The 24,888-nt window shown below is 38.2% G+C and overlaps 6 protein-coding genes and 1 pseudogene across 8 annotated transcripts; 2 read left to right on the forward strand and 5 right to left on the reverse strand.

The window, feature by feature from the left end:
- The first annotated feature begins 3,487 nt into the window (after window positions 1-3,487).
- Window positions 3,488-5,359, forward strand: LOC17881268 (probable pectinesterase/pectinesterase inhibitor 46). The gene is made up of 2 exons (XM_006289884.2): window positions 3,488-4,517; window positions 4,642-5,359. The coding sequence occupies exons 1-2, from the start codon at window positions 3,488-3,490 to the stop codon at window positions 5,319-5,321; spliced, it is 1,710 nt and encodes a 569-aa protein (XP_006289946.1). The 3' UTR covers window positions 5,322-5,359.
- Window positions 5,360-5,596: 237 nt separating this feature from the next.
- Window positions 5,597-8,885, reverse strand: LOC17882058 (probable pectinesterase/pectinesterase inhibitor 47). Its single transcript, XM_006289998.2, has 4 exons — window positions 8,087-8,885; window positions 6,622-6,979; window positions 6,346-6,537; window positions 5,597-6,246 (listed from the first exon to the last, which is right to left on the reverse strand). The coding sequence occupies exons 1-4, from the start codon at window positions 8,858-8,860 to the stop codon at window positions 5,738-5,740; spliced, it is 1,833 nt and encodes a 610-aa protein (XP_006290060.1). The 5' UTR covers window positions 8,861-8,885; the 3' UTR covers window positions 5,597-5,737.
- Window positions 8,886-9,959: 1,074 nt separating this feature from the next.
- On the reverse strand, window positions 9,960-12,591 carry LOC17882350 (type I inositol polyphosphate 5-phosphatase 10). Of its 2 annotated transcripts, none has more exons than XM_023780896.1 (8): window positions 12,454-12,591; window positions 12,159-12,246; window positions 11,914-12,018; window positions 11,256-11,832; window positions 10,975-11,168; window positions 10,708-10,816; window positions 10,467-10,618; window positions 9,960-10,376 (listed from the first exon to the last, which is right to left on the reverse strand). In XM_023780896.1, exons 2-8 carry the CDS (start codon window positions 12,185-12,187, stop codon window positions 10,223-10,225), a joined length of 1,320 nt encoding a protein of 439 aa, XP_023636664.1. In that variant the 5' UTR covers window positions 12,188-12,246; window positions 12,454-12,591; the 3' UTR covers window positions 9,960-10,222. The 2 variants fall into 2 exon arrangements, with proteins under 2 accessions (XP_023636664.1, XP_023636663.1); XM_023780895.1 differs by having other exon boundaries at window positions 12,351-12,591.
- A 701-nt stretch (window positions 12,592-13,292) lies between these two features.
- On the reverse strand, window positions 13,293-15,829 carry LOC17882945 (SUN domain-containing protein 1). Its single transcript, XM_006287606.2, has 2 exons — window positions 14,541-15,829; window positions 13,293-13,845 (listed from the first exon to the last, which is right to left on the reverse strand). The coding sequence occupies exons 1-2, from the start codon at window positions 15,627-15,629 to the stop codon at window positions 13,516-13,518; spliced, it is 1,419 nt and encodes a 472-aa protein (XP_006287668.1). The 5' UTR covers window positions 15,630-15,829; the 3' UTR covers window positions 13,293-13,515.
- Window positions 15,830-15,964: 135 nt separating this feature from the next.
- On the reverse strand, window positions 15,965-18,340 carry LOC17881098 (translocase of chloroplast 34, chloroplastic). Of its 2 annotated transcripts, none has more exons than XM_006288202.2 (8): window positions 18,224-18,340; window positions 17,550-17,668; window positions 17,339-17,446; window positions 17,122-17,246; window positions 16,755-17,019; window positions 16,572-16,640; window positions 16,321-16,482; window positions 15,965-16,227 (listed from the first exon to the last, which is right to left on the reverse strand). In XM_006288202.2, exons 2-8 carry the CDS (start codon window positions 17,649-17,651, stop codon window positions 16,117-16,119), a joined length of 942 nt encoding a protein of 313 aa, XP_006288264.1. In that variant the 5' UTR covers window positions 17,652-17,668; window positions 18,224-18,340; the 3' UTR covers window positions 15,965-16,116. The 2 variants fall into 2 exon arrangements, with proteins under 2 accessions (XP_006288264.1, XP_023636583.1); XM_023780815.1 differs by having other exon boundaries at window positions 17,550-17,673.
- Window positions 18,341-18,551: 211 nt separating this feature from the next.
- On the forward strand, window positions 18,552-22,185 carry LOC17881413 (coatomer subunit delta). The gene is made up of 12 exons (XM_006289433.2): window positions 18,552-18,642; window positions 19,076-19,133; window positions 19,273-19,312; window positions 19,408-19,631; window positions 19,875-20,117; window positions 20,196-20,364; window positions 20,534-20,832; window positions 20,947-21,139; window positions 21,228-21,381; window positions 21,502-21,564; window positions 21,651-21,747; window positions 21,859-22,185. The coding sequence occupies exons 2-12, from the start codon at window positions 19,131-19,133 to the stop codon at window positions 21,952-21,954; spliced, it is 1,581 nt and encodes a 526-aa protein (XP_006289495.1). The 5' UTR covers window positions 18,552-18,642; window positions 19,076-19,130; the 3' UTR covers window positions 21,955-22,185.
- Window positions 22,186-22,380: 195 nt separating this feature from the next.
- Window positions 22,381-23,447, reverse strand: LOC17884539 (annotated as a pseudogene).
- Window positions 23,448-24,888: the final 1,441 nt, after the last annotated feature.

The following is a 24,888-nucleotide window of genomic DNA, read 5'->3' on the forward strand; positions in this document are numbered from 1 at the left end:
CAGCATCTTATTTATTTTCTGCAATCCACCCCAATACTTATTGAACTTCTCTCTCATAGCATTTGCTTTTGACCTGAGCTTCTCATCAGAATTAGTGCTCAATGCTATTAAGTTCCTCTCTATAGTTACAATCTCATTGTAACATTTATAAGAGCAGACATTTGATGAAGCTGAAACCACTAAGGTGGAGTTGTAGAAGATGACTAAAAACCTTACTAACCTTTCTATTTCATCCCAGTCATGCTTAGTTGGCGGTCCAGTCCTCTTGATTCCATCAATGCTTTCAGAGAAATAATCATTATATAGCTTATCTTCAGCCTCCATTCTATCAAAGGCTGACCTGAATTTCAAAGCTCTTGTTAACATCAGAAAAGTTGAATTCCATCTTGTTTGACAGTCCAATGATAAGCTTCCCCTTGTCATCTTTCCACTTTCTACCTTCAGCTCAAATGCATGGACTCTTTTACTTGAACCTCTCACATACTGCACAGCAGTTCGAATGGCTTCCACACTCTTATTAAGATCCCGTAAACCATCCTTGACTACCAAATTAATGATATGAGCACAACAACGCAAATGCATGAACTGTCCACCTAAAACTAGTGCATCATGTCCTACTAAGCTAAATGCCTCCTTAAACTTCTTCATAGCATTGGTGTTGGCAGTGGCATTATCAACATTGATTGTAAAGATCTTTCTTATTCCCCATTCTGCCAAACAATCAAGAAGCACAGAATTTATTGTTTCTCCTGTATGGTCAAGCACGTGCTTGAAACCAATAATCATCTTCTTTAGGCGCCAATTTGCATCCACAAAATGTCCTGTGATGACCATGTAGCTAGCTCCAGTCGTAGGTGCAACCCATATATCTGTTGTCAGAGAAATCCTTTGCTTATTAGCAGCAATAATCTTCATCATTTCTGCTTTCTTCTTCACATACTTCTCCACAATGTCCCTAGTTGATGTCCTTCGAGAGTGGGGTTTGTAGAGTTTAACCTTACTGCAAAAGTGTTTCCATGCCAAACTTTCTATAAATGAAAGTGGCAATTCACCTAGAACCAGCATCTCATTAGTAGCTTCCCTAAACACCTCTTCACTAACTCTGGACAGCTGCAAACAAGCACTACCATCACCATCACTAGTAGGATTTATAACTTGTTGAGTCTGATTTCTGCATTCCTGCCATATCTTGTATTCCTTGCAGATGTTTAGATGATTTTTCAGACAAGAAGTCCCATTAGTTGTCGCACAACCCATCTCTCTAGTACAATAATTGCAACGACACCTATCTTTTACTCCAGCGAGTCTTGTAAAATGATCCCATACCCATGACCTTGGTACTACTCTACATTTCTTCTTGATCTTTGGCTTAACCTTTGGAACTGAACCAGTTTCTTGTTTCTTCTTTTTGTGACCAGCTTTAGGAGACTCTACTTCTTCTCCATCCAATTCAATGTCTTCCTTTTTCAAATCATCTGCAGGTTTAGGTGAGGAAGAATCCATCTGCAGCAAACAGTCACACACTATGTTAAAAGACTATGCTAGAGCTAATGGGACTTCTTGTCTGAAAAAACTTATCAATAACAAAATCTTCTCTAAATCATAACGTTATACAAACATAGAACATGAACAAACATTCAATAATAGCATCAACAGAACTATCACCATTAAAAACGACATTTTTTTGCAAAAAGACTACAAACCGTTAACAGATCTAAGTATCTAACTAGCCTGGAAAAAGCTAAACAAAGCTAAAAGAGGAGTAAATATAAACTAGAAACTATAAACTTGAAGCCATAAACAGACATAAGTATCTAACATTTTTCTGGCAAAAAGACTACAAACCGTAAATTGATCTAAGTATCTAACCTTCAAAAAGCTAAACAAATCTAAAAGAGGACTAGAGGAGTAAATATAAACTAGAAACTATAAACTTGAAGCCATAAACAGATATAACCTCTGAGTGATTCCTTGAAGCAATTGACAGTGGAGAAGAGTCTCCTTGGAGCGTCTGAGAGGTGAAAGTTTCCAGTGTGGCAATTGGGGGTTTGGAAAGCATTATAAAGCAAAGGAAACTAGGGTTGAGAGTGGATTGCAATCGCTGCTGAAAGGTGAGAGACTGAGAGGAGAGCAGGTCGGCAAAAGTTTTCTGTCGAGAAGTGAGAGTCGAGACAAAAGAAAAGGTTTCGGCGTTTGAACTTTGAAGGACAGAAACAGAATCACAGAGATAACATGACCCTGTGTATTCGGGTTAGTGGATAACCGAATGGATTTCGGTTCGGATCGGTTTAAATCCGAAATCCGAATCATGCTCAACATAAAATCCAATCGGTTTTTACACAATAACCGAAACCGATCCAAATCGGATATTTCGGATCGGTTCGGATCGGTTTTTTCGGATCCGGATTATATGCCCAGGGCTATGTATAGGTGTGACGTACGCTTTGTATAGATGAGATAAAAATGTGTAGGACGTGTATGCTTGTAGGTTAGATGAATGTGTAGGATTTGGATAGTTTTCATAGATTAGATGAATGCTTAGCATGTGTAAGGTGAATGGGATGGATGTGGGATATGGATACATAAATTAGATGAAGGTGTTGTAATGTAAAAATGTGGATAAATTTCATAATTATATTTTGATGCATTCCAGTTTAAAAGTTCGATTTGTTCTCACATCGTTAATTCAGTGGTTTGTACAAAATATAAAAATACGAAATTTCTGTAACACCGCCGTTTTCCTTATGACATAGGATAACCAGTCAGTTATAGCTGATCAAACAATTGGCGGTAGAATAAGGGGATAAGAGTTTGAGATAACCATGATCGAAACCGACGCAATAACGAGACTGGTTATTGGGATAGCAATAACGAGAGGAATGTGTTACGAATTTTGTCATATGTGCGTGTTCAAAATTTTAGACGACGTTTGGACTTTGAAGATGAAAAATAAATTACCACCAAAATATATAGATCGTTGTGCTCTTCACTACTCTCTTTATAAAATCATCTTTTTATATAGAGAGAAAATACAATTAGTGGGCGGACATACATATTTGGATCCCATAAATACAAAATCTCAACTAAATGTATCAATATGGTTGAAGAGATACTGTATATGTATAAAATATACAGTATAATGTAGTAAAAGACCGAAAAATAAAAATAATAAATTCTAAAGTTCAAACCAGCAAATATTCTATATTTCTAACATAATAGAAAAGACATGAGAAGCACTCGCAATGTTGTTCTCAGCATACCGAATTAAACGCATTCATCATTTTTTCTTAGTGCCTCCCACGCAAATGTATATATTTCTGCCGCGTAAAGCCAATTTTATTCCCAATTAAATATACAAATCAACGACTCTATATATCGTCTATGCTAAATAGAAGACAAAGTAATTACTCAAAACATTTGATAATTCAAACCCATAAAAAAAAAACAGTATCAGAAGAAGAGGCCTAATAGGAGGCAATTACCAAAAATGTCCTCCTACGGCAAACTCGACGAGCATGAGCAAGCCATACTTGAGGCAAGTCGGAGGACAAGAAAGCGAATAGCCATTATCGCTATATCTTCCATTGTTCTCGTCTGCATCATCGTCGGAGCCGTCGTTGGAACCACAGCTCACGCTAACGGCAAGAAACCGTCGACGGAGGGTAACGGAGAGCCAATCTCCGCCTCGGTGAAAGCCTTGTGCGACGTGACATTGCACAAAGACAAATGTCTAGAGACCGTTGGATCCGCTCCCAACGCGAGCCGACTAAACCCGGAGGAGCTCTTCAACTACGCCGTCAAGATTACCGTCACGGAGCTCTCCATAGTCCTCAGCGAGTTCTCTAACGGCGAACACATGGATAACGCCACGTCAGCAGCAATGGGAACTTGCGTGGAGCTTATCGGGCTAGCCGCTGACCAACTCAACGAAACGATGACGTCAATCAAAGACAAAACGAAGAACAGCGACGATCTCAGGACGTGGCTTAGCTCCGTGGGAACGTACCAAGAAACGTGTATGGAAGCATTAGTGGAAGCCAACAGACCCAGTTTGACGACTTTCGGAGAAACTCATTTGAAAAACTCCACGGAGATGACTAGCAATGCGTTAGCCATCATAACGTGGCTAGGGAAGATCGCTGACACCGTTAACCTGGGACGACGTCGTTTAATGGCTAGTGGTGAGGCCAAAGTCGTTGCTAATGACTTGCCGATGATGATGATGAAAGGTCGGAGACTTTTGGAGAGTGGTGATTTGAGGAAGAAAGCCAATATCGTGGTGGCGAAAGACGGGTCAGGGAAGTATAGAACGATAGGTGAGGCTTTAGCACAAGTGGAGGAGAAGAATGAGAAGCCTACGATTATATATGTGAAGAAAGGAGTTTACTTCGAGAACGTTAGGGTTGAGAAGAAGAAATGGAACGTTGTGATGGTTGGAGATGGACAGAGTAAGACTATTGTCTCTGCTGGACTCAACTTCATCGATGGAACCCCCACCTTCGAAACCGCCACATTTGGTAAGTACATATAATTATGTATTAATTGGAACAATATTGTGAACATATATAATGTTATGTGTTTGTTTAGTGGCTAATTTCATATGATCACTGATTTATTTATTTATTTGTAATGTATTTATAGCTGTGTTTGGAAAGGGGTTCATGGCTAGGGACATGGGTTTCGTCAACACAGCTGGTCCAGCCAAGCATCAAGCAGTAGCTTTAATGGTAAGCGCAGACTTATCTGTGTTCTACAAGTGCACCATGGATGCTTTCCAAGACACGATGTACGCTCATGCCCAACGTCAGTTTTACCGTGATTGTTCCATCTTCGGAACCGTTGATTTTATATTTGGAAACGCTGCGGTTGTATTTCAAAATTGCCAAATCTTGCCTCGTCGCCCTATGAAAGGCCAGCAGAATACGATAACCGCTCAGGGCCGGAAAGATCCGAACCAAAACACAGGGATTTCTATCCACAATTGTACCATCAAGCCTTTGGATAACCTAACAGATATCCAAACGTTCCTAGGCCGGCCTTGGAAGGAGTTCTCTACAACGGTGATCATGAAGTCATTCATGGACGGATTTATCAATCCTAAAGGGTGGTTACCATGGGTAGGAGATACCGCACCAGACACGATCTTCTACGCCGAGCACTTAAATTTCGGGCCAGGAGCCTCGACCAAGAACAGGGTTAAGTGGAGAGGGTTGAAGACGTCTTTGACAAAGAAGGAAGCAAATAAGTTCACTGTGAAACCTTTTATAGACGGCAATAACTGGTTACCAACGACTAGGGTTCCCTTCAAATCTGATTTTTGATTCTTTTTGTTTTCTAACGAACATACAATATTTCCTTCTATTTTTCTTTTTCTTGTCTTGTTTATTTTTCAAAAAAAAAAAAAAAAACTGAATTTGTATTCATATAATTTCTTTTCTCTTTACGAAAATCATATACTATATCTATACGTCAACTTATACAACCAAGTTCCTGTTTTTCCCTTTTTTAAAACAAAAATAAAAAAGCTGATATCAAAAAGCTATTCATATTTATTTTTCATTGAAATCAAATAAATATTTTTAACATAGTTGTACCCTAATACTGTAATACATGAAACGTTTTAATTAATGCTTTATTCTACCAAATTCAGATTTCGAATAACAAAAATGAATAATTTTTTATTGCATTAAAATGAGGAAAGACCAATTCTCTATATATATAATATGGTAGTAAATTTTCATTCGGTGTGAAGCAAACCACCGTAGAAGGGAATATCGGTCTGAGGCAACCAAGTGTCTCCCAACGTGAAATTATATACGGTGAAGTTCATTGCTTCTGCCAAGTTCAATAGGCTATATCCTGACCACTGAACCCTTTTACTTGTATTAGCCCCCGGTCCAAAGTTGTCATATTCACCATATGAGATTGTGTCTAGCCCTGTTGTACCATTCCATTCTAGCCACCCAACGGGTTGGACAACATCGCTGATGTATGATTGTATGTAGACCGTCCTCGAGTAAGGCTTCCATGGCCGCCCAAGGTATGTCATGGTCGAGTTGGGGTCAGCCGCCAGGTCCGGGGCAGCTCCAATAGTACAATTAATGATGGAGATTCCAGTTTTCTGGTTTGGATCGGTTCTTCCATGTGCGGTCACTGCATTCTTCTGATTTGCCATTGGTTTTCGGGCAAATATGTTGCAGTTTTGAAAGATTGCAGCGGCATTTCCGAATATAAAATCTATGGTCCCTGTAACAAAAAATATTACATTATAACCTGATCAAAATGTATATACTTGCTTTAACTTGTCGGTTTAGTTTATAGTTGATATAAAATAATATATTATACCATATATGTCGCATTCACGATAAAATTGTCTCAGAGAATGGACGTAGAGAGTATCTTGGTAGCCTTCGAAACTACATCGATAAAATGTCGATCCATCCGCATTGTTTCTTACGGCCACGGCCTGGTGCTTCGCTGGTCCAGCTGTGTTTCGGAATGTCACATCAACTGCAACAAAACGGTCTCCAACCACCGCTGAAAACGCCAAAAATCGAAATATTTTAGGAGTTGTTACAAATACAAAGAAATATGTAAGAAGAAGAAACTGAAAATACTTACTAAAGGTCGAAGAATTATAAGTAGTCCAACCATCAATAAAACTGTGGTTTCCAGTAATGATGGTTTTGTTGATTCCATCTCCGATAAGCATTATGTTCCTTTTCTTATTTGAAATGACAACATATTCTTCGTAAAGACCTGCCCTTGCATAGATTACGAAGTAGCCTTGCTCCGGGAACGTGTGGTTGGGTGCGGCAGCCACGGCCTCAGTTATAGTGGGGTAGTTATCCGTTTCATATGGACCGACAGTTACTGCTTCCCTAACGAGGATAGAGCCACCGCTCGTCTCACCTAGCTCACCTAAATTTCTGTTAGCTTTCCGACAATCCTTGCTCTTGTCGCATGTTTTGCGTAAAACCTACAAATTATTTAGTTACTTTGTCGTTAGTTTTAAGTACTTGTAATAATTATTATGCACATTTTCGTACACTAGTTAATACCATGTGAGAGTATTGATTGGTCCAGAACAAATCATGTGGACCCATGTGATTTTATTCGATATCTATCTTTCGTTGTTGTTAAAGTTTCATATAGCTAATTAATGTTTATAAATTAAAAAAGCGAAAGTCAAAACTCAAAACGCTTTTCAATATATTCACAGTTGCGTTGACCCTGGTGTATATGTGACTAGGCCATATATCTGGCCATGTGCCATTTTTAAGTGTCGAAAGTACGTAAACTCCAAACTTTGTAAACATGCATGTGCAAATTTAAGCTTAATAAAACGAAATATCTACGCATGTTTTGGTTCATAATATATAAACTTACTATTCATATAACATATAACAGATCGTCCGATAAATTTTTATATATCCACCCTTAAAAAAATGTAGAGTTCAATACTTTTGGAGTAAAGGGGTATGTAAAATAACAAGAAATTAACTTTACTACATCATATAGTTTAAGGCTTGTGTGTTCTATATGCAATAATTTAATTAGGTGTATAAATCAATATAGCACTTTTATTGTCTGAAAACAAGAATATGAGCAAGTGCATATTTTTCTTCAACATTTTGAATATGTTTTTTATAAGAGTAAATCTCGTGTCAGCATTATTATTTTCTAGCTTATACTTTAGGTTTAATATCATAAATATGTAGAATGCAAAATGCTTTTATTATGAAACACTTCTGTACGTGTACTAGCTACCATCGTAGCTGGATGCTTAGAACATATTAAAATGTATTTCCACATACCGACATACAATTCATTAGGTATTTAAACTTGATTCAATATAATAATCTTGCAGAATAAAAAAAAAACCATTAACCTTTTCAAAATTATAGTCTTATATATGTACTTAGGAATTTCTTTAATATTTTATATTTCTAAACATTCCGACATGATTTACTGTCTAGGCTTTTTTTTTTTTTTTGGTTAGCTCGTGTCTATTTTTATATGTTAATATAGTTTTACTCATAAACATAAGAAGACAAAACAAGAAATAAAGTTAAAACGAAATTACCTTAATCAAAGTCTCGAGCGGTTCACGAACTGGTTTGTTACCACCGCCAAATATCTTTCCCTTGTCCCCTTTATACCTCTTCAAATTACGGTTAAGCGCGTGACTCACAAGCCCCAACGACACACTATAGAGGCGCGTGAGGTTTCCCAACGGCGTCCCTATAGCCGTCGCAAACCCGCTCTTAGCGTCCACAAGTCCGTCGAGGCACGTTTCCTGGTTAGTCACAACGCCACCGAGAAGACTCGTGACACGATCAACGAGAGAAGCTGTCATCACCTCCGCCGCTTTCAGCTCTTCCGCAACCGTCTCGAGATAGTCAACGCTAAGCGCTGCTAGCTCGCCGCAATCAGCCACGGCACCGACTTCTTCCGCCGTCGCCGCGCCGGGATCATCCTTCACTCGCTCGGAAAAGCGGTTGATCACTTTGGAGAGACGACGAGCTTGTTTGATGCATTGCTTCATTGTGAACTTTCCGTAGTTGTAAGGATCAGACGGTGAGGATTTAAAGGCTGATAGGATCGTGCGGCAGAGCTTTGGGTACGGAGTTGATTTACACGCGATGTTTGGTGGTTGTGACGGAGGGGGTGTTGGAGGCCGAATTGGAGGCTGTGTTGGAGGCTGTGATGGAGGCTGTGACGGAGACTGTGATGGAGACTGTGACGGGGACTGTGACGGAGACTGTGACGGAGGCTGTGTCGGTGAGACTAGCAAAGTCCATGACAGACAGAGAAGAGCCAAGAACAAGAGAGACGAAGAGAAGTGTCGAGTTTGCATTTCTTTTTTGTTTGAAGTTTTTTTTTTTTTTGGTCCTTATTATCTACTAGAGAGCTTTGTCCTGTTTCATGTATGCATGGTAGGGGTGATATATAGGCATATGCATAAACATTTATAATGCATGGCTTGAGAGAGAAACTTACGAATAATGTAATGCATGTTGCCTTGTTTAGGAAATTATTAGTCAGAGAAAAATATTATACACAAGACTATATACGGGCACGTATATATCATTTCAATTTGATCAAATAATAGAAAATGTTATAGATGCTTTTCTTAATAAGTTACCGTAAGATCCGATGGAGTGCACCAGGTGGTCGAGTCGTACATTGACCAAAAAAATATGGATATTAATATTAGTATATGACATAGTTCACATTTCGATATAGGATTGGTGGTTATTTTAATAACTCTAGAGTCGAACTTACGTTCATTGCAACTTTAGAGCGAGATTTTCAATACAGTAAAGTTTTAGCCAGTTTTAGATAATTAGGGAAAAGATCGAACAAAGGTATATCATTGTATAAATCAGGTTAATACATGTTTTAGAATAAATCGAAACCAATGATAATGTCTATAATTCAGAAACCAAAAACGTAATGAATGATTAATTAGAATGAAGTTAAAATGAATACATGTGAGGTGTTGCGGAGCTTCGGGGCGAAAGCAAGACCCGTTTATAAGTTTTTTGAAATGACTTAATCCATCACTTTGTATTTTGTTTGTTACACTTACAAGTTAGGCTCCAGTTAATTATACTCTTTCCTAACGTTGGTTCGTTACCAATATTGATTTTCTGTATTAGATTAAAACCAACTTGAAAAGTCAAATGATCTGCATAGAAATTCAAGATTGATTAGTCAAGGGGTATTAGCGTCCAAAATACATGTCTAATATAATATGCCACACAATAATCTTATAGGATACAATCTTACACATAACTTTAGTTGCTTTGAAGAAAATAAAATAAGATATTATTGAAAAAATCATTAGCTAGAGCATATGACTTAACAAACAAAAAAAACAAAATATATGGGACATATGGTTTTGTAATAATTCATATATTACCAAAATACAACATTTCTTCGTTGGCTAAAAATTGTCAAACAAATTTAAGAGCTGGATGATTTATGTGTTATTGGCAAGTTTAGCATTGTCATACAAACCGGAAGACTTGCCGAGTTTTTTGGTTTGGTCGGCCAAATTACTTTTTAACGAAAAATAGGTATCGTGTTCACCTTTTAAACAACATAACGTAAATATAAACACTCTCTCGGGTTCCAAAGGTCCCGAGTGGCCGTATCGTAATAACAATCCTATCTACCCAGGGCTTTTCGTCTTTTCAACAATTGCTGCTGTAAATCATTGTCTTCTAGTAATTCCGGTTTTGCTCTCGCAAACCTCGACGTCGACGACGAACACGGAGCAGACCGGTCGGTGATCGGAGAATCGTGACTCGCCGCGCACGTACGTTAGCTGCCGTATTCCATCACCGTGCCAAAGAATCCTATCGCACCTGACGAAAGGTATGACATAAACCCGGTTCAGATTAACCGAACCAAAACCAATCCAAATAAAAAAAGAGAATTTACTCGGTTAACCATACCAGGCCGGAGTTCTTCTCTTGTTCTTCTTCTCTTTGGTGGTGTCTCCTGCGTAAGCATCTGAGTTATAAGAATACTTGTAAGTTGGTGCGAAGAAGATTTTGCCTTCGTGCCATCCTTTGAACACTCTTCCTGCGTCTCTTTCAATCTTGAGCTGTAATTTAGTTTCAGAACCCTTTTTATGAGTTTGATCGACACTCAATTTTTTTGATTTCTTGAGGGGAAAGGAACACATTGTGAAACCTGATCTTTGTTTAGAAGAGCGTCCCAAGCGTTTCTATCCAAGAGGGTCTTTGTCTCTGAGTAACTCAATGCTATTCTGTAGTTCAAATCTCCAAGCCAGATGACCCGACTGAGAGTAAAAATGCGATAAGAAAACAGAAGATACGTTCAATTGAAGAGGATTGTTAAGAAACAACAGACGTGAGATATGACCTATAGTAAAATATAAAGAACATCAACTAATCCACACTCTTCAAGAAATATGATTTGCAAGTTCTTGAATCTTACTCGTGCTTAGTGATTCGATCAGGGACACGGGTGAAAGAAGTTCTGCAGATTCTAGGGAAAGTTGTGTTCTTGAGAATCTCTATCACATCTGAGTTTCTGCGACGTTCGTCTCCTTCTCTCTCACCAGAAGCTAGATGACTGCAGATGAAGCAAAAGCTCGTCTTGTATAGCTGCAAACTCACAGCTATGCATCCCTGTGATGAACATGAAAAGAGAATATTAGAAGCAGAACCTTCTCTTCTTGTTTTGGTTTTAAGCGTGAGAGTGGTAAAGTAGACTACCTTGTTTCCTAAGCAACCCATGATTCCGCGGGTGACGCAGGAGATTCTGAGATGAGAAACGTGTTGGATAAGCTCCTTTCTCATCCACACAGTGAGGAATATTCCCACCATTTGTTTTGATGCCACCAAGCCATACTTCATCGTCATCTGGTTGCTTACAAGAGAAGCTACCTTTTCCCCTCCTCCTTCTTCCTCGTCTTCATCATCATCGTCATCATCATCTTCGTCTTCTTCCTCATCAGATATTACACCGGATTGGTTAACTAGACCTTCGGGACATCTGAAACAAGATTCTCTCCCGTATTTTCTTACAATCTCTTCAGAGATAGTGCTGCAGTTACAGATCTTCAGCTTTCTCCTGCAATCTGTTCTGAAACTTTCACTGATCTTCTTCAAAGAAGGTTTTGCAAAGAACATCGACCCAGCGCCAAAAGAAGGAGTTTTTGGGCCAAGTCTTCCTCCAGAAGATGCTGATTTGTTCAAGGATTGATTGATCATAGCTAACCACTTAGCAGCAGGCTCGTTGTCTCCCAGAACAAGGACATTTCCAGCATTCAATGGAACAATCTCCTGAAATCTATGAGGAAAGATTCAATCGATAACCCCCAATACATATATATATCGATGACATACAAAAGAGATTTAAGAATTTGTGTACCCTAAAACATATATATCGAATTCACTGTGGACGTGAAGCAGAGCATCGAGATTAAGACCAGAGTGTGGAGATTTTCCTCCCACGTTCCATGTCGCCACAAAGACTCTTTATTATGTTCACAAAACCCAAACATTAGAAATAAAAGCAGAGTATCTCTGTTTCGAATGATATAACAAATTATTACAGAACAAATCAAGAATCTATCAAGAAGAAACAAAATTAACACAGATGCAGTATATACATACCTCAAGGACTGTTGTTGCTGAGTGGGCATTGAAGATCTGAAATTGCTTGAAGCTAAGAGAGATTCAACTACTATCTCGGAACGAGACCCTGCAAAATATCAGAAACAGAGCCAAGAAATAGCTACAGAATATGAGACAGAGACGACAAGATTGTGAAGATAAATAGACATGGACACACACGGAGGGACATACTATTAAATATATAGAGTGGATCCGACATGTTTTGTTCTAAGAGTTAAAGCCAATTTCTCTATTAGATGGTTCTCGTGTTGGTATGAGGGAGAGACTTCAAGACCTTTCTTCTTCAAGGTCTGGTCTTCGAACACAAAAGAATTATCAAACTATAGCACAAGGAAGCATTCAAATGCAAAGGGAGCTTGCTTTTTAATTGTTTTTATTCTACTTTTGATATTATGCAATGCTTCGGTCTTCACTTGCTTATTCTTATATTTTTATATTCTTGAAAAGAAGAGATCTTTATCAGCGTATGAAGCAAAGATAAGAAAGAACTTAAAAATAATTTAAAGAATATATTCTGAAAAAGTCCGAAATCAAGAACAGTGTTCCCTTCATTTGATACTTATATGCCCCTGTTGTCTCTGTTTCTTTGCTTTTTTGTTTTTCATTATACAAATCTTCTTCTTCCCTCCTTTTCATCTTCTTTTGTTTTTTTCTATTATGTGGTGTATAGACCTGGATTACATTATCCTATTCCTATATGAATCTATGATGCGTCCCTTTGACCAAACTTTAATTACTTCAATTAGAAAGTAACGTTTTTGGTGCACTTGTATATTTGCGTGTGGTGTGTGTGTGTAGGACCTAGAACTCTCCGATAAATTCCACTTTAGTTTCGTATAATTTTGGTTTTACAATAAAAATGAATTTTCTAATTCAACGATTTTATGATAAAAATTAAACTACTTGAACGATTCGGTCATTTTTCTTTTGGATTTTGGTTATAATTTTCCGGATGGTTGAGAGATAAAAATGTGATTTAATTGAACATGACATTGCTGCATAGGTGTATATTCTGTATGAATAAAACCAAGTTGGAGTCTGTTATTTTAAGATGATGCTACTATCGTATCGAGCCTAGAAGATAGGTAAGATGCGTTTTGAAGATTAACAAAATGAATTGGAATTCTTGTCACTATTTTCATTTTCATAAATTTTATGTAGTCTGCAGCCAAATAAACCCATAAGGTAAAAAACACAAAGAGGAATCAAATCAAACAACTCTCTCTACTAGTCTAATCACAGAATCTGATGCTTTCTTCTTTTCCTTCTTTCCAAAACATAGGCAACAAAAGATATGTGGTTGAAGGAATGTTACAAGACAGAAGAGGTTTTGGTTTTATTCATATCCATGTGAAGAGTCCTCCTGATCAAGACTGGTTTCCACAACAGAGACTGGCTCTGGTGCACGTCCATGAACCCTGAACCGGTAAATGCAAGTGTGCGAGTTGCTTCCTTGGTTGGAGGTGAAATCCAGCCTGACAGTATCTACAAGACCAGAGTATGATGAGTCTAAGATGTTGAATGTCTGTGCATTTGACCTGTCTAGGTCGTACGTGAACTCTGTTAGAAGTTGTATCTTCTCTTCCTCGACTGAGGATTCCTGCCCTTGCAGCCATCCTGATACTCGGCAATCTTTTGGAGCGCTCGATCTGTCATAAGCTACACTCTGTTCATTTTTACAATGCACAAATCCATCAGGTCGGTGTATATATAATCCCAAAAATTAGACCCATCAATGATCACATTGAAATTTAAGCAGTGAAACTTATGTATTGAGCTTCTATGACTATCTTCCTTATTTTATTTCACTCTGTTATTGTCATTGAAATAATCACAAATTACAAATGGCGATATCCCAGTAACTGCAAATAGAATACACAAACCTTCAAGAGATGCATACTATTGAACTCATTGACAAACATTTGAAATCCTAAGATCGAGTGGCACTGTATAATGAATTTCAAGAAACGAATGCAAGAAAAAACAGGCAAAAAGTCTTAAAGAAACTCTTAAAGGTAAGTGGCAGTGTGGCACACACAAAATTGGAGAAGTATGATGATACCTCCTAGTTGAAGAAGAAACTTATTAAGTAACCATAGTCTAACTAAGTGGATCTTTTGCAGCTACTGGCATAAACTAAACCTCTAGGGCAAACCAAACAATTTTGTACGTTGCCACTAACCATCACAAAGATAATTCAGTCAAATTTAACCAGGTATCTCAACATGAAACCATTCTACTCACACTCTTGTATGTGAGCTCAAAATTCTCTTTGAACATGCAAATACCAAAGGTCATAAGAGCATATAAGAAGAAAATTGATACTAAGACATAGACATTTTGCAGTGCAAGTATCATTACCTTAGCTACATGCTCCAATGTGAAAGCCTCAGGTACGATTGGTCCTCTCAGCCTGATTTGCACATAGCCATTGCTACCTTTCAGAGCAAAACACTGACCAGGCTCCCCAAAACTGGGAGATAGCATCTTAACAGCATTGGTATGAGCACGTCGAATGCTTGTCGCAAACCAACTACTCCCTTTTCCAATAAGATACGGATCTGAATGCTGCATCACAAAAGCACCACCAGACGCCAACGCATAGTCAACTCGGCCAAGGCCATCTGCAGCATGTTTCTCAATCTCTTTCTCCATGATATCACGAGCATACGCCCTCAATTCATCAATGCTAACCTCACTAAAAGCAGAATCATCGACATTACCCTTCTTCAGTTCCTCATAAATCCTTTCTAACTCATCTTTAGATACCCAAGGTTTAGCATTTACTTCATCTACTGACTTCTCTAGTGACTCGGTTCTAGATTCTATCTTCTTCAACTCACTCTGAAATGCAGAAGCTTTCCTCTCGATTTCTTGCTTCAGTGCTTTAGCTTCCCTCTCCATCTTCTTATCAAGTAATTCAACTTGAACCTGCATCGTACTCGTTGTGGCCTTAACAAGACCATCTACTTCCGCAATTCGACTCTCCAATCCAGAAAAAGCCATTTCCGTCCCAAAAGAAGAAATCGGAGAGGATGGAGAGGAAGCCATGAGAATCATCTTCCTCGTCAATTGAATCAACCCAACAATAAACAAAAGTGCCCCAAGCTGCTTCGCAAATATCCTCACAACTCTCTTCCATCCCGCTTTCTCGGGCTTAGGAGTAGCAACCTTCCGCGTCCGGCGCTGCGTGGCGGTGGTATTAGTCGCCGTCGCGGCGGAACCAGACCTCCTCGTCACGGGACCCAAATCTTGTCCCTGAGATCGATCAAGGATAGCATCACCGCGGCTCAGATCTCTGCTCGTACCACCGGCTTCGCCAACACCGCCGTTCACAAGCGATTCGCTTTGAGGGTAATCAAAGTTAGATTTCTTCTCTCCGGCAAGAATAGGCGTCCGTCTAGTGGCCGCCGCCGTATTAGCGGTGATCGACACCGTCGATGCCGACATTTGATCTGGTTTGACTACACAATCTCGCAACCCAAATCTTTTGGCAAAAAATCGAAATCGAAACCCTGATTTCACTACAGAGAGTTGGAAAAATTCGAAAACTTTGTTCGAAATCGAGAAAGAGTAACAACAACAACAATTTCAAAAACTCTGAACCGTCTTCTCCGGTTGCCCAAGTCTTCTACTTTTTAACGTCGTTTCTTGTTTCCTCTAATTAATATTTTCCCTTTTTCCAAATTTACTTTTATTTTCAAAAATTGCATCATGTCAAAAATAACTGCAGCGGTTACTTTACTTTACCCATTAATTAAGGAATTATTTACTTTTAATCACGATTAATTAAGGAGGTTGCAGAAGATAATTAAGATAAGTTTACTTCCCGAGAGTTATAATCTGTGAACCACATTCTCAAGTCATCATAACAAGTTTTCAACTACAGAACAATCTCTCAGATAAATAAACAAACAAAAACAAAACTCGTGTCAACTCAAGACCTTCGACTTGCTAAACCGGAGTCTCGCATCTCCCACGCCGGTTTGCTCTCTCTAGTAACATCGTACTTGATTGCTCGAACCAATGGCTTCATCACCAACAAGTACTGCAATTCATGATACAAAAAGGATGTTATTATAGTCAAGTCCCTTAGAAGTTGCTATTCTGTATTGTTACTTAATCGTTCAGAGGCGCTTACCTGGAAAGCAAAGATTAAAGGAATTAAACGTTTTCCTCTTTCGTTTGGGTTTGGCCCTTCCACGAGTTTCTTATCAACGTGAATCGCCTTGTTGCCATTGAAAGAGATCTCTGTGATTGTGTTGACCAGATTGGGAATCCAACTAGTCCCGTCCGGAAGAATCTGTCACAGGTTTGGAAAATCCTTAATCAACATTGGTCCAACTACACGATGAAAATAATAGATAACATGGAAGAAGCCAATCAACTGACCTTTTCATCGCTTTCATTCTTATGGCATCTTCCACTGTTCTCAACAAGAATGACAGGAATAGATGAACTCTACAATAAAACAGTCAGATGTTAATAAATCTACTACTAACCTGACTACTATTATAAGGTCGTACAGAGACTTATCTGAAGATGTAACGTACAGAAAGGAGGAACTCGCAATACCTGCATATCCTGTTTCTTCAGTTGAGCGCCTGTACGGATAACTTTAAGAATAGCATCGGATCTTCTGGAGACAAAGAGGTCATAATTTAACCCGTCCGGTGGAGAGAACTGAGCATGTGTGAGAACAAGTGCAGACTTCTTCCATATCTCTTTACCAAATGCATCTGTTATAGCACTGACAACTTGCCTATCTAAGTCATCCACCCGGTATACATCCAAACGATCTACGTATAATAGCACATCTATAGTCATGTTGAGGAGAAATCTGTTCAAATTCAACACCCACGAATCCAAATTAATATACATGTCACAAATGTGCTGTAAATTAGGAGAATAACTTCTTAGACCTGGAGACAGTTCAACTTACCGTTTGATAATGTTGATGGCTTGATCATTCACATATCCTCCCTCGATAAGACCAGGAGTATCGATAATGTTTAATGTAAATCCCGACCTTGAGCGAGAGACCAAGGTTGGCCTCAGTCCTTCAGACTATAAAGAGGGAAGCCAAACACTTTATATGAGAAAATATACAAGAAAGTTAGGAAATAGAAAATCCATGGGAAGAGCATTAAACTTTGTACCTGGAAAGTACTAACTGCAGCAGCTTTCTCGCCTATTATTGAATTCACAGTTGATGACTTTCCAACACCGCCTTTCCCCATTACAAGGACAGTTAACGAGCTCACATCCTACGCAAGTTTTTTTTTTCCTATCACATTAGAAACTAAAACAAGAGAGACATGAAACAAGAAACAAAAAGAAAGCAGATGAAGCTGGAAACAAGAAAGGCACCTCTTCTTTATACTTCCCAAGGATCTCGAGCAATCTAGATTGAGTAGCAGGTGGGAACTGCTGGATACCGATCCATTCACGAGACATTTGGAAAGCTGCCATGGACACAAATCCTTGTCCTACACTTTGAGGAAAGCCAAAAAGGACTATCAAAGAGAAGACTAAATTATCTGCTAAAAATCTAAATAATTAAAAGACCAAAGAACAAATTCTGATTACTAAAGAAGAAAAATGTGTAATCGCCAATAGAAGCAAAAGTCGTCTAATTCCTCTATCTGAATAAATCCTATGACTTTCGATCATATTAAGTAAAAGCCTCTTAAAAAAACAAAAAGAAGATAACTTTTCTACTAACAGCAAAAACCCTTCAAACTTAATGTTGATTAGCTGTTGTCTCCATCAGTTTCTTTTTCCAGATCCTTCATATGAAAATAACCTCATTGCTTTAGAAACGAACATGGCCTTAAGTGGGCATACCAAGAACTAATAACTTAAGCACTAAACTAACCAAGTATCGAGTGATAATCAGAATCCTATGTCCTGAACTGGGTCAAAAGCCAAAAGATTAAATGAGCATACTTGAGATCAAAATGTGGATACTTCTAAGTGAACAAAGTGAAAAAACCGGATAAAGAAAGAAACCGAGTGAGAAAGAGAGAGAGAGAGTAACCTACCTGAGCTTGAGTTGTCAGTGGCGGATATTCGTCGCCGGATTCGCTGACCTCGTATCAAATTAAAACCCTAGAACTGAAATTGACTTTTTGAAGATGATTGATTGCCTACTTCAAATCTCAGTACAGAGTTAAAGTGTACATTCATTACATCCCTTTCACGTTTCAACCGGACTAAACCGAATATGCCGTCTTGCTTCAGCTATTACTAATTTGCCCTTTTGTATTTAATGATACGGTGGGCTGAAAAGCCCAATAACAAACTGAAAAGGCCTAATAAACTTGTCCTCGTTTTGTGGATCGTCTTCTCTAACACACACAGACACACTAGATTAATTATATCTCAGACTCATTTCATCTTTTCTTACTAGGCGAGCTTCTGAAGAAGAAACCGGTGATTCATCGCCTTAGATCACTCCCAGGTATCGTCTTGTTCCCTCTTGCTCCTCGCCTTCATTTCTGGTCATGATCTTTTGTTTCCCTTTCTATGAATGTTCCTTCTAGCTGCATTTTTGTGGATCTTCGTTTTAGGAAATTTTCTCCTTGTTCTAAATTTCGCGATCCTGTTTCCTGAATTTGATCCGTTTGAGTTGATTTCGATTCTGCAGTTGTGTTTTTCCGATTATGTGCCTCTGATGCTCTTAGATCCGTTGGATCTGTGGGATTTCATCTGAATTCTTTTTTTATACATCTTTGATTCGCTAGTCAGTCGAGTTTCGTTTGGATTCCTGTATTTCGTTGGCCCCCTATATGCGAGATCTCTTCTCCTTTTACGCTATTTTTGATCTTGAAGGATCACATCTCGTTTGTTTCTTCTGATCTTGCTCTAACTGGATTTTTGTCTTTGTAAATCAGATTCACATTGCCTTTCTTCTAGCCGCTGAGATTGTTACCTGGAAAGCAAATCAAAATGGTATTGAGTTCTATTCTATGACCTTGTTTATTTCTGTTTTTAACGCAGCTTCAGAATTTGGTGTTAAATGTAGTGTTTGTTATTTTTTTTTCTGTCCGAGTATTGGCACCTTGCTAAAGTTGTAACCTGTGGTTTATAGGTAGTGCTTGCTGCTTCCATTGTGGTCAAGTCTGGAAAAGGTACATTCTTTTGTATATCCTTTACTTTGTCTTCGAATTCTCGTTTTTTTTTCCAACTTTTTTTGCGTATTCTCTAACTCTGTTCTTTTATATAGTGCTTATTTCCAGACAATATGTGGATATGTCCCGTATCAGAATTGAAGGTCTACTTGCAGCTTTTCCTAAGTTGGTTGGAATGGGAAAGCAGCATACCTATATTGAGACAGAGAATGTGCGATATGTATATCAGCCTATTGAATCTCTGTTCCTGCTTCTTGTTACAACTAAACAGAGTAACATTCTAGAAGATCTGGCCACCCTCACTTTGCTCTCCAAACTTGTATGCTTCTTTTTTCTTTAACTTTTACTTATGCTTGCTACTTTATTTGAGGAGTTTATTTCCTTAGTCTGGATGTGTACTAGCTCTTAGTTATTTTAAAAAGTGAGTGTGTCTACTGTTGTTAGCACCTTATCTTCGTCGAAGTCTGGCATTTCTTAAGAGGGGATAGTTGAATTTCTTTTCCAAAAGGTTATCCTACAGACAAAGCCTTGACATGAAGTTTGAACATTTGACTGTTTCTAGGTACCTGAGTATTCCATGTCATTAGATGAAGAAGGGATTGTCAGGGCTGCTTTTGAGCTGATATTTGCATTTGATGAAGTCATATCTCTTGGGCACAAGGAAAGTGTGACAGTTGCCCAGGTGAAGCAGTACTGTGAAATGGAAAGTCATGAAGAGAAGTTGCATAAACTGGTAATGCAGAGCAAGATCAATGACACTAAAGATGTGATGAAGCGTAAGGCTAATGAGATTGACAAAAGCAAGGTACATGACTGGAGCGCACCCTGCTGTTTTATGCTATCTTCCTGTATCCCCTATTAATGTTTCTTATATGTTGCCCAGATTGAAAAGAATAAGCCTGGATTTTCATCCATGAGCTCAATGGGATCTGGAAGACTTGAAAGTAGTTTCAATGATTTGAGCATATCCAGTGGTGGTGGCGGTGGTTTTGGAAGTGGTTCTGGGTTTGGCATGATTTCAGATGTTGAGCCTATCAATACCAAACCGAAAGGTTAGTGTGCTTAAACTATGGATCTTTCACAGATGACCGTTCAGTCCCAAGTATTTAAGTCAAAATGCACTCCCATCTATGGTTTCTTAGCGCCTCTATCTGGATACTTGATTTCGATTACAAAATTTCTTTGCTTCAAAACTCTTATCCATTGTGCTTAACTTTGCAGATCGATCACGGTCTTCTGTTACTGCTCCTCCTAAGAGTTCTGGCATGAAACTTGGCAAGTCTGGCAAGAACCAGTTAATGGAGTCCCTTAAAGCAGAAGGTGAAGACATCATTGAAGATGTTAAGCCTACTGGCCAATCCAGAGCAGCTGCCCCACCTCCAACTGATCCGTTCACTTTGACTGTTGAAGAGAAGCTCAATGTTGCATTGAGACGAGATGGTGGAGTCAGTAGCTTTGATATGCAGGGAACCTTGTCACTTCAAATTCTTAACCAAGAAGATGGATTTGTCCAAGTCCAGGTACTCCACTGTTCTTTCTTAACTAATTCCAAGAGATTACAGTTTTCTTTAATACATCATTACTTTCTATATTTTTCTTTGTATGAACTTGTCTACGTTTTACTTTGTCTACAGATTGAAACTGGTGGAAATCCTGAAATTCTATTCAAGACTCATCCCAACATCAACCGAGATATGTTTAATAATGAGAATATTCTAGGGCTGAAGAGACCTGACCAGCCATTTCCCACTGGTCAAGGTGGAGATGGTGTTGGTCTTCTCAGGTGGAGAATGCAAAGAGCAGAAGAGTCAATGGTGCCACTAACGAGTAAGGCTTTGGAGTTTATGGTGTTTGTTTTTGACAGGTTTACATGTATATATTTGTCCCATTCATGTAAATCTTTTGTCTGGTGCAGTCAACTGCTGGCCTTCAGTCTCTGGAAATGAGACATATGTCAGCCTCGAATATGAAGCCTCAGCCATGTTTGATCTGACTAATGTCATCATCTCCGTACCACTTCCTGCTCTAAGAGATGCACCAAGCGTTAGACAATGCGATGGGGACTGGAGGTTGGAAATATAATTTGACCTTTTCACTGTAGTTATCTCTTTATTTGTTTCTGAGACGAAACTCATAATTGTCATTTTTATCCGCTCTTAGGACTAACCATATCTTTGTATATGTATCAGGTACGACCCAAGAAATTCTGTTCTGGAATGGTCTATACTTCTTATCGACAACTCCAACCGCAGGTAAATAATGATGATGTCAAATCATCTGCTTAAAATATACTTTGGAGTTTTGTTTGTCATGTGATTACATGAAAATCTTGTTGCAGTGGGTCAATGGAGTTTGTCGTGCCACCAGCGGATTCATCGTCGTTCTTCCCCATCTCTGTTCAGTTTGCAGCCACAAGTACTTACAGTGGCTTGAAGGTATGAATCTTGGTCCTCTGAAAAAGTCCAAGTTTCCATAGTTTGGTTTATCCAAGAATTGAGGCTTTGTGTTGGGATTACAAATGAGATGGCTTGTTGGTAATTGTGCAGGTGACTGGAATGATTCCTCTGAGAGGTGGTGGTGGTGCGACTCCAAGGTTTGTGCAGAGGACGCAGCTGATTGCTCAGAATTACCAAGTCGTATGAGAAGCTCTTTTGAGTTTCTCGTTTTGGAGCCTCTGCTATGTTTAATTGCTTCTATACTATCGGTCTGGTCTTTTGAGTTTCTCTCATATTTGTATGCCAAAAGTTGAATCTTAATATTCTGGGATTTTGCTAGTTTCGTTATCAACTTACTACTAAGACATTATACATATTCATAACTTTTGTTTTTGCCAACTTCTTTCTCAATGTTATTGATATATGCTACCCATACAATCTCGTTTCTTTTTTGTTTTTTTTTTTACTTCTTTTACAAGTTGACCAAAGAATAAGAATTCATAGCCATTTCATTGCAGATCATAAAACAGGTTTATAGTTTCTTTTTTCTTAAGTAAAAAGATTGCATCGATACTTTTCACATAAATCAGTTCTTATTGTTCAAACTTGAAACCCAAGAATCAGGATTATATAATTATAAAAGAGTTGTTTAATTTAAGATTCATGATTCAATAAAAATTCCGATATAGATGAGACTTGAGTGGGTTGCCTTAACTAAAGAGGCAAGAGCATCACTTTAGCAAAATATCAGATCCCACAAGAATTTCCTCCAGGTCCAGCGACTTCGAACAAAATTGATTTATTTCCATCTTTTAGACCATAACATTTATTGTTGTCTAAAAGTTTGTCGATTAAATATGGGATTTAATTAGCAAACATGTCTCTAAATTAAAGAAGAGGGTGGTTCAGGCGGGCCTGCAAGAGCATACTTGAGTATCACAGGGCAAGTAGCGAACCACTGCCTGGTACCGGTTAGTCTGGTTATGAACATCCGAAAGATCATATGCTTCGAAGGTGATGTAGAGCATGATTGCAGCAGACGGGTGAAAGTTTGCTCTCAAAACCCTAACAAGTTCCAGCCTTGTATCCTACCATAATATTAAGTAATATTTCCTAATGAATCGCAGCAAATTAACAAACAAAGAGTAAACATAAGATTAATACTAACCGTGTTTTGGTGGTAGTGAGAGATGGCCATATTCGACAACCTGTTGAGCAAATCTCTGTTGGTATAGTCATGAGGCTCGCTATTGCTAACTATGTCACTCTCGTCGAGATCCACAGACCCGCAACCGAATGTGTGACGCAGTTTCGACAAGTCCACATCAAAACCCTTAATATATACATAATACATGTAAGTCTAACCAACTACGTACTATAGAAAAAAAAAAAAAAAAATCAAAAGGAATATGAATCAACAATGGTTAATTGGAGAGAATGATTAGAAACCCCGCTCTTGTCCCACTCTTCATCTAAGAGTCGGAAATCATCTGACAGAGTTTCCCAATCATCCGAATCATACGACGAGTCAAGGGGGAGGTTCATCGTTCGACGATGTCTCCTCTATCTTCCGACGCTTAGGGGAGGAAGGACTTTCGGATCTCTCTGTCTCTATCGCTGAATCCATAGCTAAAACCTTACGGAGATGATTATACGAACCCTACTTTTATGAACAAGGCCCTTTTTTCTTAATTTTTATGATTGAATTTTATAAATATATCGGTTTTGTTTTTCCTTTCTTCTTTTTTTAATCGGCCCATGCTTATCTTATCGAATTAATTTCCTTTTTTTTCATTGTCTAAAAAATGATAAAATACAGTTTTTAATGCATTCTTATATTTTGAAATAAATTAAAACTGTGAAGAAAAAGAAGTAAAAGTGTAAAACTGGTTTTAAAAGGAAGCGTGCGTCTATATAAAAAAAAGAAGTGCTCAATTAATATCTAACTTTTTTTTATAGTATGAATCATGCAACATAAAATTTTACTATCGTCTCTTACCGTTACGGTATATGATTTTTCGGTGCTTCATCGCGTAATAACAATATTGTTGTTCTACACGACGACACGTCACACGTCCATTATATAACAAAAAAGAATTTTAAGGGTATTATATATTGGTGCATGAGTGATTAGTCTAGCCCCCATAAGTAATTAAATAGTGTGTGTTATGTATTTTCTTCTTATAAACAAAATGGGGAAATTGCTTTTACTTTCACAACTCTTTAAATCTTTTTATTACTTCTCCATCAAAACATGGGAAATAGAACAATGAAATTGGAAAACAAGCTCTTACTGACATGGATTAGTAGTTTCGTTTTGAAACTGTAGTACGTGATGGTGTCTATAAAAATCGAACTAATTGTGTGCGGAGGATAATATATGAATTACAATCACGATAAACATTCTCAAAAGCTTTAAATTCACTAAAATGGCCGATTCCGCTCATGAAGACCTACCATCCCAAGACCGAGCTTACATCATCCTCATATTAATACTTTTGGCGGTAGTTCTCATTACCGTGGCGGCTCTGGGAGTATTTGCTTTTGTCCGTCGTCGAGGTCGAGCGAGTGCCAAAGTCCACCCTTTAGAAGACATAGAATTGGGTGAGCTTTAATGGGATGATATATATATTATGGTAAACAATATTAGATCATTTGCTCGTCTCTTCTATGTAACGATCGATCATCAACAACGTACGTACGAATGTCGTCTATTTTCATATTATGTATTATGTCGTTTTGTTAAATGTATTTCATGGATTTCAGATATATAAGTGAATGCGTATTGAGTATTGTTAAATTTCTTATGGCAGCCATTCAGATTTATCTGTATTCTTTCTTTTTTTTTCTTTTTTTTTACAAATACTTTATTCATCTTGCATCTTACACCTTTTACAAGGGACATCATTTCAAAATTACCATTCAAGCAAACAGATTAATAAACTAAAAAAAGATACAAACGGAGGATTTAACAAACTCAGGTGAAACAATCAAACCAAAGCATGTAGGTAAATTCTCAAATACAAATCCAATCACTATTTATTTTAAGGAAAAACGCTATGTAAATACTTTAAAAACTTTTACAAAGTGCCAACAAACGCTATTAAATTTTAAAGGGTAAAAAAGTAGCGTACAATTTAT

The sequence above is a fragment of the Capsella rubella genome, unplaced genomic scaffold, assembly GCF_000375325.1.
Source record: "Capsella rubella cultivar Monte Gargano unplaced genomic scaffold, Caprub1_0 scaffold_6, whole genome shotgun sequence".
Classification (NCBI taxonomy): Eukaryota; Viridiplantae; Streptophyta; class Magnoliopsida; order Brassicales; family Brassicaceae; genus Capsella; species Capsella rubella.

Bases quoted from the DNA above. Each gene is read 5' to 3' on its own strand.
- LOC17882945 (XM_006287606.2), bottom strand. From the start codon at position 15,629: ATGTCGGCATCGACGGTGTCGATCACCGCTAATACGGCGGCGGCCACT. The intron at 13,846-14,540 runs GTAATGATACTT...AAAAATGAACAG, and splicing joins CATTGGAGCATGTAGCTAAG to AGTGTAGCTTATGACAGATC.
- LOC17881098 (XM_006288202.2), bottom strand. From the start codon at position 17,651: ATGGCAGCTTTCCAAATGTCTCGTGAATGGATCGGTATCCAGCAGTTC. The intron at 17,247-17,338 runs GTACAAAGTTTA...CCCTCTTTATAG, and splicing joins CTGCAGTTAGTACTTTCCAG to TCTGAAGGACTGAGGCCAAC. The intron at 17,020-17,121 runs GTAAGTTGAACT...GAATTTGAACAG, and splicing joins GCCATCAACATTATCAAACG to ATTTCTCCTCAACATGACTA.
- LOC17882350 (XM_023780895.1), bottom strand. From the start codon at position 12,378: ATGTCGGATCCACTCTATATATTTAATA. The intron at 10,817-10,974 runs GTAAGATTCAAG...TTTTACTCTCAG, and splicing joins GATCGAATCACTAAGCACGA to TCGGGTCATCTGGCTTGGAG. The intron at 10,377-10,466 runs GTATGGTTAACC...ACCTTTCGTCAG, and splicing joins AAGAGAAGAACTCCGGCCTG to GTGCGATAGGATTCTTTGGC.
- LOC17881413 (XM_006289433.2), top strand. The intron at 19,313-19,407 runs GTACATTCTTTT...TCTTTTATATAG, and splicing joins TGTGGTCAAGTCTGGAAAAG to TGCTTATTTCCAGACAATAT. The intron at 21,748-21,858 runs GTATGAATCTTG...GTAATTGTGCAG, and splicing joins GTACTTACAGTGGCTTGAAG to GTGACTGGAATGATTCCTCT.
- LOC17882058 (XM_006289998.2), bottom strand. From the start codon at position 8,860: ATGCAAACTCGACACTTCTCTTCGTCTCTCTTGTTCTTGGCTCTTCTC. The intron at 6,980-8,086 runs GTAATTTCGTTT...AATAATTTGTAG, and splicing joins CGCTCGAGACTTTGATTAAG to GTTTTACGCAAAACATGCGA. The intron at 6,538-6,621 runs GTAAGTATTTTC...TGGCGTTTTCAG, and splicing joins TTATAATTCTTCGACCTTTA to CGGTGGTTGGAGACCGTTTT.
- LOC17881268 (XM_006289884.2), top strand. From the start codon at position 3,488: ATGTCCTCCTACGGCAAACTCGACGAGCATGAGCAAGCCATACTTGAG. The intron at 4,518-4,641 runs GTAAGTACATAT...ATGTATTTATAG, and splicing joins CTTCGAAACCGCCACATTTG to CTGTGTTTGGAAAGGGGTTC.